Source organism: Piliocolobus tephrosceles, chromosome 10 (genome assembly GCF_002776525.5).
Source record: "Piliocolobus tephrosceles isolate RC106 chromosome 10, ASM277652v3, whole genome shotgun sequence".
NCBI lineage: Eukaryota > Metazoa > Chordata > Mammalia > Primates > Cercopithecidae > Piliocolobus > Piliocolobus tephrosceles.
This window is the reverse complement of record NC_045443.1, coordinates 106,818,036-106,831,083: the sequence shown is the minus strand read 5'-3', so window position 1 is coordinate 106,831,083 and position 13,048 is coordinate 106,818,036. Positions and strand designations below refer to the sequence as shown.

The following is a 13,048-nucleotide window of genomic DNA, read 5'->3' as shown; positions in this document are numbered from 1 at the left end:
AATGTTAGGCCGGGCATGGTGGCTCATGCTCATAACTCCAGCACTTTGGGAGGCCGAGGCGGGTGGATCACCTGAGGTCAGGAGTTCAAGACCATCCTGGTCAACATGGTAAAACCCCATCTCTACTAAAAATACAAAAATTAGCCGGGCATGGTGGCAGGCGCCTGTAATCCCAGCTACTCGGGAGGCTGAGGCAGGAGAATCACTTGAACCCGGGAGGCGGAGGTTGCAGTGACCTGAGATCAAGCCACTGCACTCCAGCCTGGGTGACAGAACAAAAATCCGTCCAAAAAGAAAAAAATGTTCTCAATAAGTGAAAAGGGGCAGGTTATAAATCAATATCCACAGCAAGATCACATTTTAAAATACATATATATCCATATTCATTTGCATCCCAAAAATGTATGTATATATGAGAGAGAATAACTATGCTTGTGTGTTTGGGAAGAAATACACCAAAATCTTTACTGTGAATGGAGAGACCATTGATAACTTTTATATTTTTCACATATTTCTGTATTTTCCAAAACTTCTATCCTGTTCCTAATTAGAAAAAGGATTGCATCTGCTTTTTTCAAAAAAAAACAACAAACATTAATGGATATGAGGCGGGGCCATCCAAGAGACATATGCATGGGGACTGTGACGTGGAGGCTAACTCTACCCCAGCCTTCGGAGTATGGCCAGAGTCTGTTGGGTATCACCGTGCTGGGTAGGAATGGGGCTGAGAGTGTGGCTTGGGGGGTGAACAACTGAAGGCAGGAAGAAGGGCTATAGCAGGAGCCAATGATCCCTCAGTTGAGGGGGTATCACATCGCACCCAGCCCACCGAAAGCTCTGGGGTCTGGCTTGAGACCCAGGGCCAGTACTGACACATATTCGGAGTGAAGTCTTGGGCAAGTTATTCTGCCTTCTAGATTCTAAGTGTTCTCATTCCTAAAATGGGGTGCAACCCAAATAGATCTTGGGACCCTGTCTACTCTCAACCCTGTGTTGCACTCAACAAGACATAACCAATAACCAAAAATAATCTGAGAGTAATTTGTCTTTACTTGTTTATATCCAAGAGTATTAAGGATTTTTAACCCACAGCAACACTTCTTAATGTCTCTTTGGTAGCAGGGAGTGGCCAGGGCCCCTTGCACGTAAATACATTTTGTCCCTGTCTTATGGGATTTGTAATCACGGCCTTACCTCCTTGCAGGGCTGTTAGGAGATTTAAATGAAGCTCTAGGGTTACAGGGCTGTCCTGTAAGGCACTATCCTGATGAAAGGGGCTAATGTTATTATCTGATGACATTTTTTTAAAAGACAGTGTCTTGCTCTATCACCCAGGCTGGAGTACAGTAGTGCAATCATGTCTTAACTGCAGCCTCAACCTCCTGGGCTCAAGTGATCCCCCCACCTCAGCCTCCCAAGTAACTGGTACTACAGACACACACCACCACGCCCAGCTAGGATTTTTTATTTTTTGTAGAGATGATATCTTACTATGTTGTTTAGGCGAATCTTGAACTCCTGGCCTCAAGCTGTCCTGCTTCAGCTTCCCAAAGCACTGGGAGTACAGGCATGAGCCCAGTCTTTGATGTCATCTCTTATTCCTCAAAGATTCTGCACAATTTGTGATTTTGTTACATCTCCACAACAACCCTGTGCAGAGTGTATCATGTCTTGCTAGGTGGGCAGAGATGTTTAAAATAATAAAATATTAACACCCAGCATGGGCTAGGATGCGGAGAAGTATTTAATAGACACCTTCATTTACAATGGGTGGCAATGTAAGTTGTGAGATGAGATGATGCCTATGTCGTTTCATAGGTGAGGAGACAGAGGTTCAGAGTGTCCAAGAGGCTTGCTAAGGTCACACAGGTGGTGACACTAGAATTTGAACCCAGGCCTGGGCTGGGGCCCGGTAACTGCTGGGTGGGTTCTGAGTGACCTCTCCCACTTGCCCGCAGAGGAGTTGGACAAGCTGATCTCCGACCGGCCTGAAAGCTGCCGGCGCCCCGGCAAACCGGGGGAACCAGAGGCCCCTGTGCTGACTCATGCCACCACAGTGGCCGTGGCACATGGCTGCCTGGCTGTCTCCCAGCTCCCACCCCAGCCACTGATGACCCTGTCCCTGCAGTCAGTCCCCCTGCACCATCAGGTCCAGCCCCAGGCACATCTTGCTCCAGACTCTCCAGCACCAGCCCAGACCCCACCGCTGCATGCCCTGCCGGACCTCAGCCCCAGCCCGCTCCCCCACCCCGCCATGGGAAGGGCTCCTGTAGACTTCATCAACATCAGCACCGACATGAACACTGAGGTGGATGCCCTTGACCCGAGCATCATGGACTTCGCGCTGCAGGGTGAGGCCGGAGGAGTGGAGTGATGGGAATGGAGTGGGGAGGGGAGAGGCCCAGGGGCCAAAGGGAGTGAGGGAGAGGACTATACTGCCTGCATTTGCCCCACAGTCTCGTTCCCACAGCAGCAACCTGTACAAGTTGAACATCCCTGATCCGGAAATCCAAAATTCGAAAATTTTTGAGCCCTGACAAGACACTCAAAGGTCATGCTCATTGGAGTTCAGATTTCAGATGTTTGGTCGGATTAGGGATGTTCAACCTGTTATGGCCAATGGCAGCCAACAGGAAATGAGCATTTGCTGTATACCAGGCCAAAGCATTCCATAGGCATCACCTGAGGTCACCACCATTCCACATTTCTGTTCTGCCGATGAGGAAACTGAGGCAGAGAGAAGTGAAGTCACTCACCCAAGGTCACCTGGCTAGTAAGTGGCAGAGCCTGGAGTTAAACCTCAGTCTGTCTGGCCCCAAAGTTTTCATCAGTAACTGCTTCAACTCACATGTGCCACCCCCATGCCAGGTCACACTCTGACCTGCTGCCTGCCTCATGATCATCTCCGATAAATGGGATGTGATGAATGAACGAACAAGGGAATTTCTGGTTTCAGTGAAGGCTCACACGTCATCCATTCACTAGCATTGGTGCAGCTCTTATGTTTCAGCCAAGGGTGGAGACAGCCTCTGTCCTGAGTTCTGTCTCTAGCGATGGAAATGGACAGGTGGCAAGTCAGCTGCAGCTGTGAAATGGGTATATTTGCACCTCCCTGCCTTTCTCTTCCTGGATTGTTGTGTAGTTCAATGTGCTGAAGAAAGGGAAGCATTGTCTTGTCCCCCTGGCTTTGACCATAATGACGTCATGAGAACTAAATGTTTTCACAAGTCTTTTTGTTTAACCCTTGCCACAGCCTTAGGAGCTAGATTCACTGATCATCTCCATCTTATTCTGAGGTTCTGAGATGGAAGTGTCCCAAGGACATTCAGTGGGAAGGTGAGGACCGGGGGCTACAACTCTGGCCCTTCCATGGTTTTTTTGTTTTTTTGTTTTTTTGAGATGGAGTCTCGCTGTCACACAGACTGTAGTGCAGTGGCACGATCTCAGCTTAATGCAACCTCCACCTCCTGGGTTCAAGTGATGTTTGTGCCTCAGCCTCCCAAGTAGCTGGGATTATAGGTGTGCGCTACCAGGCCAGGCTATTTTTTGTATTTTCAGTAGAGATGGGATTTCGCCATGTTGGCCAGACTGTCGTTGAACTCCTGGCCTCAAGTGATCCACCCACCTCGGCCTCCCAAAGTGCTGGGATTACAGGCGTGAGCCACCATGCCCAGCCCCATGCCCTTTTTCTACAACACATGACCTTAGACGCCACACATGATCTCTGTCTCTTCCCTAAGATGGGGGATTCGAACTCGGGTCGTTTGACGTGAAGCCAGCTCACCCTAATGCTTTTGTCTTTGAAAGGGAACCTGTGGGAGGAGATGAAGGATGAGGGATTCAGCCTGGACACGCTGGGCGCCTTCGGAGACTCCCCACTTGGCTGTGACCTGGGGGCCTCAGGCCTGACCCCTGCCTCGGGTGGCAGCGACCAGTCCTTCTCAGACTTGCAGGTGACAGGTCTCTACACAGCGTACTCCACTCCAGACAGTGTGGCCGCCTCAGGCACCAGCTCCTCCTCCCAGTACCTGGGTGCACAGGGGAACAAGCCCATAGCCCTGCTTTGAGATGTCAGCCTCACCTGCCCCGGAACCCCGGCACCCGGCTTGGGCAGAGAACTGACTGGATCAGGGTGTTCCCAGAAGGCAGGTCCCTCATGGTCCCCGAAGCCTCTCCTGAACCTGTGGCGAAATTGCTGGCTGGACAGGGAAGCGGTTCCCCTCAGCGGCCCCTCTCTTCCTCATGCCTCCCACTGGAGCTTCCGGGACAGTTTCTGGGGGCTCTTCCAAGTCAGAAGGATGGAGGAGGGCGAACAAGCAACCCAGCGTCCCCCGACTCCTTGACACTCCTCCAAGGCCTGAGCTGCAACGCCTGGCCATGTTGAGTGAGACTTCTCCATCCTGGATCCTGGCTGGGTGACCTCAATGACCTGCACCCCATTTTGGGACACCTTTGTGCATTGAGGAGACACCCTAGGGTGAAAGCCCTTGAATTCATCCTCATGGGAAATGGCTGAGTGGATCAAACCTCAGCCGCAGCCTCCAGGGGCCAGGCCCAGAGCAGGAAATGGAGCCAGAGAACCTTGAGCCTCTCTCTCTTGGATAGGACAAGCTGAACTCTGAAATGGGAGCCAGTCCAGGTGGCCTTCAGCCCCACGTTTCCGATAGTCTATTAGAATTTTATTAGAGCAGATTCCTGGGCCATGCCGGGCACCGTGACCGGGTGTAAATTTATTTATATTTATTGTGGCCCATCCACCCCACTTCTTTAAACCCAGCCCGAGGCCTCTGGAATGAGACCTCTCCTCCCTCCCTACCTCCCAGCCATCCTAACTCCTATGGGCCAGAGAATCACATCTCTAACTGGCTCGTATTCCCTTGCCAGCCTGGGGCTACTTTTTAGAACCAGCAAGCACTGTTGATACTGTGAACCATCCTATTTTTTCCATATTAGAGACCAGATATTTTTCTACCTGTTCATGATTCACATCTCTTCTTGCATGTACCTAAGAGGGGCAGTGCCATTGTTTGGGGGCTTTCAAAGGGGAAAATGCAATGGGAGAGGGAGGAACTGGAGGAGGGTGCTTTTGTACTGGGATTTAAGACTCTCCTGAGGGAATGAAAGCCAGCTGAACCATGTAAAGCTGGAACCACGCGGCGAGTGGTGGACAAAACTTCGATGCATGATATTTATTGGCACTTCCTCACCTCCCTTTGTCCTACAGCTGTTTTTATGTTTGTTTTTCTCTCCTTGCTAATTACTGACTCCCTAAGTGGCAAGTTCCTCAGATAGCTGGGTTAAAGGGGAGACAGGTGAGTGAGCTAGTCAAATGTGAAAAATGTTCTCCCAGCAAAGTTGAGACAAAACTGGAGAAGCTGCAGCCTCATGCACCATCCCCCTCTTTCCACCAGATGGATGTTGGCTGTGTCTGGGAGTTCCTGAACCCTAAAGCCAGGATGTTCTGTTTAATCAACAGCTCAGCCCGCTGCCTGGGAGCTTTGGCATTAAGCCCCGCCTTGAAGGGAGAGCTTTGTTTTTCCTAGTTCTGGAACTTTCCACTGAGCATCCACCACCCTTAGACACAATCCCAATGCTACCCGTCCGACCTGCACTGTCATCTGCTTTGTGTGACATGGCCCCCGATAAGATGTTGAAATCGTTATTCATGAAGACTGTGTGTTTGGGCAACATCAAGACTGTCAGTGTAGAACTGAGTAACTGTCTTCCATCAATAAAGGCTGAACGGCAGCTCTGTGGCTTGTGAGAAGGTCAAACGGAGATAAAGGATAATGACACTACTCACTCATCCCTTACAGGTGAGGTCCCATTTACAGATGGGGAAATTGAGGCCCAGAGAGGTGACACTGCTCCACACTAGACCCAGGCATTTTGATACCAAGTTCCTGTCGCACCAGAAACTGGGGGGAGTTTGTCATGAAGGTTACAATGAGCATGGCCTCCATTTACTGTCCCTGAGAACTGGCACTTGACAGGCATCATTTCCAGCAGGGACCACAAATGCCACTTACCACTCAGAAAGCAGAGGCTTGGAGAAGTGGGGTTGGCTGAGTGTGTCCTGGAGCCCAGCAGCACAGCTCAGGTGTGCACCTCATGTCGGAAAAGACAAGATGGAAACAGACGCACCCCTTCCAGCACCTGCTATATGCCAGGCCCCGTATTAGTCACTGCTGTAAATTAGCTCATTTGGTCCTCACAATAGCCGTAGTAAGCATGTCTGATTTGTTACTACACCCATGTCACAGATGAAGAAACTGAGGCTCAGGGGAATAAAGCAGGTGACTTGCTGTCCAAGATATAACAGGCAAAGGATATATTGAGAGTCTAACTTTTTTTATTTTTTCAGACAGAGTCTCACTTTGTCGCCAGATTGGAGTGCAGTGGTGTGATTTTGGTTCACTTCAACCTCGGCCTCCCGGGTTCAAGCGATTCTCCTGCCTCAGCCTTCTGAGTAGCTGGGACTACAGGCAACACCACCACACCCAGCTAATTTTTGTATTTTTAGTAGAGACAGGGTTTCACCATGTTGGCCAGGATGGTCTCGATCTCTTGACCTCGTGATCCGCCCGCCTCAGCCTCCCAAAGTGCTAGGATTACAGGCAGGAGTCTAACTCTTAAGCCCACCCAGGAAGCGGCCTGCAGCCTCAGGGGAGACAAGCTTCGTGCACATGCAACATTTTATGAGTGAGGAAGTATGTCTGGGAGGATGGGCTGTGGGTAGTGTGAGGAAGTGCTTGGCGAGGGCCAGGCTCGGGGCAGGGAGAGGGTGCCTGCAGCAGCCCTGGCTTCCTCTGCCCAGCACCTGTACCACCCTCTCCTTGGCTTGGCTCCCAAATGACCCGGTGAACCCAGCCTGGCCAAAAGCATTGCAGCCCCCAGCCACCCTCTGAAATTGGCTGAAGTGGGGAACAAGTGACCTAGGCCATGGTGTTCACAGCCAATGAGCATCCCCCAGGGACTTTGCAGGAGCTAGGGGACAGGGGTACCCTCCATCTCCTGGGGTGCTTAGCTGGGAGAATGGAGCCCCAGCTACTGGGTCACCACCAGGAAAGGGCTGGGAGCCACAATTGAGTCTGACTTCTGTTCCTGACCATGGGCAAGTGGGAGTCAGGTGTGCAGAGTCCAGGCAAAAATGCCAGGGTCACAAGCTCTAGGCAGAGCTCTGGTCACAGCTAGAGTGCCACCTGGCCATGATGACACCAGAAGAAAGCATGCAGGAGACATGAGGGAAATGAGGCTCCTTCCCAGGCTGAGCAACTAATAGGAGAAAAACACAAATTGCCGTCATGTAAGCCCCTGCTGTGTGCTGCACGGAGTTCAACATAGTCAGGCAGCCTCTCCCTGGAACCGCACCACAGCCTGCACAACCAGTGTGATGTTCCCATTTCCCAGATGAGGAAACTGAGGCTCAGAGGTCATGTTTCTAAAGCTTTTCTTCCCCTTCTATGAGAAATCACCCACAGTTTAACAACAAAAATAGTAACAGCATTCGCTAGCATGTATAGGGGCTTATTCCTGCAGTGTATACCGGGACACAATCTATCTTTATTTTCCTCCCCAGTCCTAATCCCTGGAACCTGCGAATATGTTATCATGCAAGTGGGAATAAAAGATGCAGATGCAATTAGGGTTGCTAATCAGCTGCCTTAAAATAGGGGGTATTGCCGGGTGTAGTGGCTCACACCTGTAATCCCAGCACTTTGGGAGGCTGAGGCAGATGGATTGCCTGAGCCCAGGAGTTTGAGACCAGCCTGGGCAACATACTAAGACTCCATCTTTTTTTTTTTTTTTGAGACAGAGTCTCCCTCTGTCGCCCGGGCTGGCTTGCAGTGGCCGGATCTCAGCTCACTGCAAGCTCCACCTCCTGGGTTCACGCCATTCTCCTGCCTCAGCCTCCCGAGTAGCTGGGACTACAGGTGCCCGCCACCTCGCCCGGCTAGTTTTTTGTATTTTTTAGTAGAGACAGGGTTTCACCGTGTTAGCCAGGATGGTCTCGATCTCCTGACCTCGTGATCCGCCCATCTCGGCCTCCCAAAGTGCTGGGATTACAGGCTTGAGCCCCCACGCCCGGCCCTAAGACTCCATCTTTACAAAAAAAATAAAGGATTAGCCAAGCAGGGTAGTGCATGCCTGTAGTCTCAGCTACTCAGGAGGCTGAGGCAGGAGAATCACTTCAGTCTGGGAGATCAAGCCTGCAGTGAGCTGTGATTGCATCACTGCACTCCAGGCCAGGTGACAGAGCAAGACACTGTCTCAAAAAAAAAAAAGGTGGAGGATTACCCCAGGTTATCAAGGTAGGCCAATGTAATCATAAGGGTCCTATGGATAAAGGAGCGAGGCAGGAGAGTCAGTGTCAGATTTAAAGATGCTGTGAGGATGGAACAGGGCCTCTAGATGCTGGAAAAGGCAAGAGAATGGATTCTCTCCCCTAGAGCCTCCAGAAGGACCACAGCCCCGCTGACACCTTGATTTTAGCCCAGGGAGACGCATGTTGGGCTTCTGACCTCCAGAACTGTAGGATGATAAATTTGTATTGTTTTAAGCCACTAAGTTTGTGGGGATTCTCACAGCAGCCGTAGACAATAAATACATCCCCATTTTACAGAAGAGAAAACAGGTTCAAAGAGGCTAAGTAGCTTAGGCATGATTAGGAAAGAGTAGAGATGGGATTCAAATGACCACGGTCTTTTATCACATCTCAGAGGGCTCAGCTGACACCTTCTGTTTGCTGGTTTATATAGGAACAAAAACTCTCCAAGGTTACGTGACTGGGATTTAACCCCAGATCTGCAGGTCTCCCTGCCCCTCCATGGCACTGTAATGGCTTAGTGTAGGCTCGTAAAGGGCGGTCAGTGGAAGTTCAGGGAAAGGAATAAGATGGATCAGAAGTAGGGGATGAGGTGGTGGAGCTGAGCATCGCCCCCTTTGGAGGATGCTGGTTGTGTTACTGTTGATCCTATGGGTGTAGACGCTGGACCTCTGGTCTCTGGAATCAAAACCCTCAAGAGTCCAGGGGAAGCAGGACAGAGATCTCACTGGTGGCTGAAATGTGGGCACATCCAACAGCAGCCAAAGCGCCAGGCTGGGCCATCCCCAAGGGGTGTCCAGTCCATGAGAACCTACCCAGCATCTTCCACAGCCACTCACAGTTTGCCACAGGACAGAAGCAAACACTCTCAGGAGAGGGACAAGCAGGCTCATCTCTAAGACCCACATTCTCTGACCCCAAGGCTGCCCAGGCTTCCTCCTGTGGGATAAGTGACCCCAACAGGTGGAAGCATCTCTGATCTTCTCCAGGAGGGTGCTTCCCACCTTCCATCATTGACTAGCATCTCTGGTAACCACAGAAATGTGGTCAAATTTATAGACTACCAACATTTCCTGGGGCCTTTTAAGATCTAGATCTCAGCCTGGGCAACATAGCAAGACCCCATCTTGGACAGGTGCAGTGGCTCGTACCTGTAATCCCAGCACTTTGGGAGGCCAAGGCAGGAGGATAGCTTGAGTCCAGGAGTTGGAGACCACCATGGGAGACATAGCGAGACCCCATCTCTACAAATAATAAATTAGAAAATTAGGTGGTCATGGTGGCGTGTACCTGTAGTTCCAGCTACTGGGGAGGCTGAGGTGGGAGGATAGCTTGAGCCTTGGAGGTTGAAGCTACAGTGGGCTGTGATAGTGCCACTGCACTCCAGCCTGGACAACATAATGAGACCCCCGTCTAGAAAAAAAAAAAAAGATCTAGCTCTCCAGATCTGTGTGGGATTCTGAGGCAGGGCCAGGTGCTGTGGCTCACACCTGTAATCCCAGCACTGTGGGAGACCAAGTTGGCTGGATCACTTAAAGTCAGGAGTTTGAGACCAGCGTGGCCAACATGAGGAAACCCCGTCTCTACTAAAAATATAAAAATTAGCTGTGTGTGGTGGCGGGCCCCTGTAGTCCCAGCTACTCAGGAGGCTGAGGCAGGAGAATCGCTTGAACCCACTAGGCGTAGGTTGCAGTGAGCTGAGATTATGCCACTGCGCTCCAGCCTGGGCGACAGAGTGAAACGCCATCCCCCCCACCCCAAAAAAAAAAAAAAAAAAAAAAAAAAAAAGGAGCGAGAGAGACTAAGGTAAAGCCAGAGTCAATCTGAGCTTTTTAAACAAGCACCCCTGTTACGCTTGGGAGCTGGCCAAGGGAAAGGTGAGAAGAGTCTAAGTCAGAGTGAGGAGGGGATCATAGGTTGGGCCTGTAAACTGAGATAAGGCAGACCCGAGGGCTAGGGACACAGAACATTCCTCTGACTTGGACTGAGAAAGGTCTTGCACTTGTGCAGCCTGCAGGCGACCCTGGCAACAACTAAAGGGAAGAGGAGGCTCCCAGAAAGGTTCAGGCAGTGGGAGTGAGATGGGGAAAGATGAACAATGTACCTTGGGTGCCACCTCATCGAGAATGACCCTGGCTGGCCGGCTGCTTCCTTCTCCACGGACCTCCAGGACTTCTGCCACCGCCTGGGTCTGTGGGCGTCTGGATTTCAGCGTCATTGCAGAATGGGGAGCAGGTGGGAGAGAAGGGAGGGAGGCGTGGCCACAGTGGGGCGGGGCCAGCTGGGTGGGTGAGGGAAGCAGGAGGCAGAGGAATCAGCTGTCCGGGTCAGAGGTGGGGTCTATATATCCCGTCCGTGACGATCAAGGCATGCAAGTAGAAAGGTGCAATGACTTTTGAGTTCAATTGCTTCTAGGCTCCACCCCTTAGATGGCTATTAGCAAACAAACACATAAAAACCAAAAACAAAAAGAGGAAAACAAATAGTGTTGGCAAGGATGTGGAGAAATTAGGGAAGGCTGTGCATTGTTGGTGGGAATGTAAAACGGCACAGCGGCGCTAGAAAAACAGTGTGCTGATTGTGCAAAGAATTAAAAAGAATTACCACCAGGTCCAGCAATCCCGTTTGCTTTTTTCTTTTTCCCTGACATGTAGTCTCACTCTGTTGCCCTGGCTGGAGTGAGTGGTGCTCTCTCAGCTCACTGCAACCTCTGCCTCCTAGGTTCAAGCCATTCTCCTGCCCCCCACCACACCTGGCTAATTTTTGTATTTTTAGTAGAAATGGGGTTTCACCTTGTTAGCCAGACTGGTCTTGAACTCCTGACCTCGGGTTATCCACCCGCCTCACCTTCCCAAGGTGCTGGGATTACAGGTGTGAGCCACCGCACCTGACTCTGTACACTCATTTTCATAGCAGCAGTATTCACAACCACCAAAAGGTGGAAGCCAAGTAATTCATTGATGGATGCATGGATACATAAACTGTGCTCTTAAAAAGGAAGGAAACTCTGGCCCATGCTACAACGTGGATGAACCCTGAGGACATTATGCTAAGTGGGATAAGCCAGTCACAAAGAGGACGAATACCATACGGTTTTTTATATGACGTACCTACAGTAGTCAAATTCATAGATACAGAAAGCAGAATGGTGGTTGCCAGGGGCTGGAGGGGGAGGGGAGTGGGGAGTTCGTGTTTAATGGATACAGAGCTTCACTCTTGCAAGATGAAAAGCATTCTGGAGATTGATTCCACAACAGTGGTGATGCACTTAACACTGCTGAACTGTACGCTTAAAAAAGGTTAAAATTTTGTTATGTATATTTTACCTCAATAAAAACTTACAAAGCACAAAATACTAGACCAGGTGTGGTGGCTCACACCTGTAATACCAGCACTTTGGGAGGTGGAGGTGGGTGGATCACTTGAGGTCAGCGGTTCAAGACCAGCCTGGCCAACAGGGCAAAACCCCATCTCTACTAAAAATATAAAGTTAGCCAGGCGTGGTGACATGTACCTGTAATCCCAGGTACTTGGGAGGCTGAGGGAGGAGAATCACTTGAACCTGGGAGGCAGAGGTTGCAGTGTGCCGAGACTGTACCACTGCACTCCAGCCTGGGCGACAGAGCAAGACTCTATCTCAAAAAAGACAAAAACCAAAAAACCAAAAACGTGTAGGCCCTTTGCCTGTGTTTCCTACACAGTACTGCATCCAAAGATATACCCCATTGGTCAGGGTATTACAAAATACGGAACATCATCCGGAGCATCCTCTCACCTTACCTTCCAGGAGAGGACCACCTCTCTGTCAGCAGACTATTCTCCAAAATCCAGCCCTGGTTCAGCAGCCAGAAACACCTAGGGATCCCTAGCTGTGTGTTTTAGTTAGAAATCTGTTTCATAGATGTTGCACAAAAGAGAGAGAACAGGGGCTGTCAGAGCACAGAGGAGGGCTCCCAACCCATGGGAGAGGTGGTCAAAGAAGGCTGCCTGGGGGAAGTGCCATTTGAGTTGGGTTTTGAGGGATGAGTAGGAGTCAGCCAGACAAAGGCCAAGGGGGAAGAGGTTCCCCAGGAGAAACAGCCAGTGCTCACCTGGAGGTGAAATGACAGTTAAGACAGGCTGGTTCATGATAGTAACAGGATGCTCTCGCATAGCTGAAGCTGGGCCCCAAGACTCATGCCATGCCTTATAGGACTGAGTGATACTTTTGTCCCAAGGGCACTTAGTACAGGGAAGTGGCATTTTGGGCAGATCTCTCCGGACGTCAAGCAGCATGGCTCGGTGCATCAGCTACACGGCCAGTGCCCAGAAGAGGGCTGGTTGGTCCACACTGGTTGAGTTAGCAGAAGCCATAGGGAGGCTTTGCTGTGCATGGTGGTTATTCAGAACCTTTCTGTGGCCTGTGTGGATGGTCCTTGTTCCCTTCTCTATCACGTCCCTGTCACAGGGACTCTGAAGGTGGACCCTGGATATTTCTGGATTTAACAGTCACTGTTTTGACTAGTTGTGACCCTAAACATCTCCTTATGGTTAGCCACTTGCAATTTCTACCTGTTGGGAACCCCAGGATACCAGTCCCCAAGGGCAGGAGTGGGTTGCCTTGCTCGTGGCGGTGCCCTGTCACAGTGCTCACAGTGCTCGGCCTGTGGCACATGCTCATAAAATAGTGGACAAAAGCATTTTTCTGGGGCTGTGTGCACTGTGAGAACTGGGGTTCCCTCT

The 13,048-nt window shown here is 50.7% G+C and overlaps 1 protein-coding gene across 1 annotated transcript in view; it reads left to right on the top strand.

The window, feature by feature from the left end:
- Positions 1-5,746, top strand: part of FOXN4 (forkhead box N4) — a 31,516-nt gene extending 25,770 nt beyond the window's left edge. The window contains exons 9-10 of the mRNA XM_023209772.3: positions 1,959-2,351; positions 3,808-5,746. Coding sequence (XP_023065540.1) covers positions 1,959-2,351; positions 3,808-4,067 — 653 coding nt within the window. The 3' untranslated portion in view covers positions 4,068-5,746. The remainder of the gene's footprint in view (positions 1-1,958; positions 2,352-3,807) is intronic.
- The last annotated feature ends 7,302 nt before the right edge of the window (positions 5,747-13,048 follow it).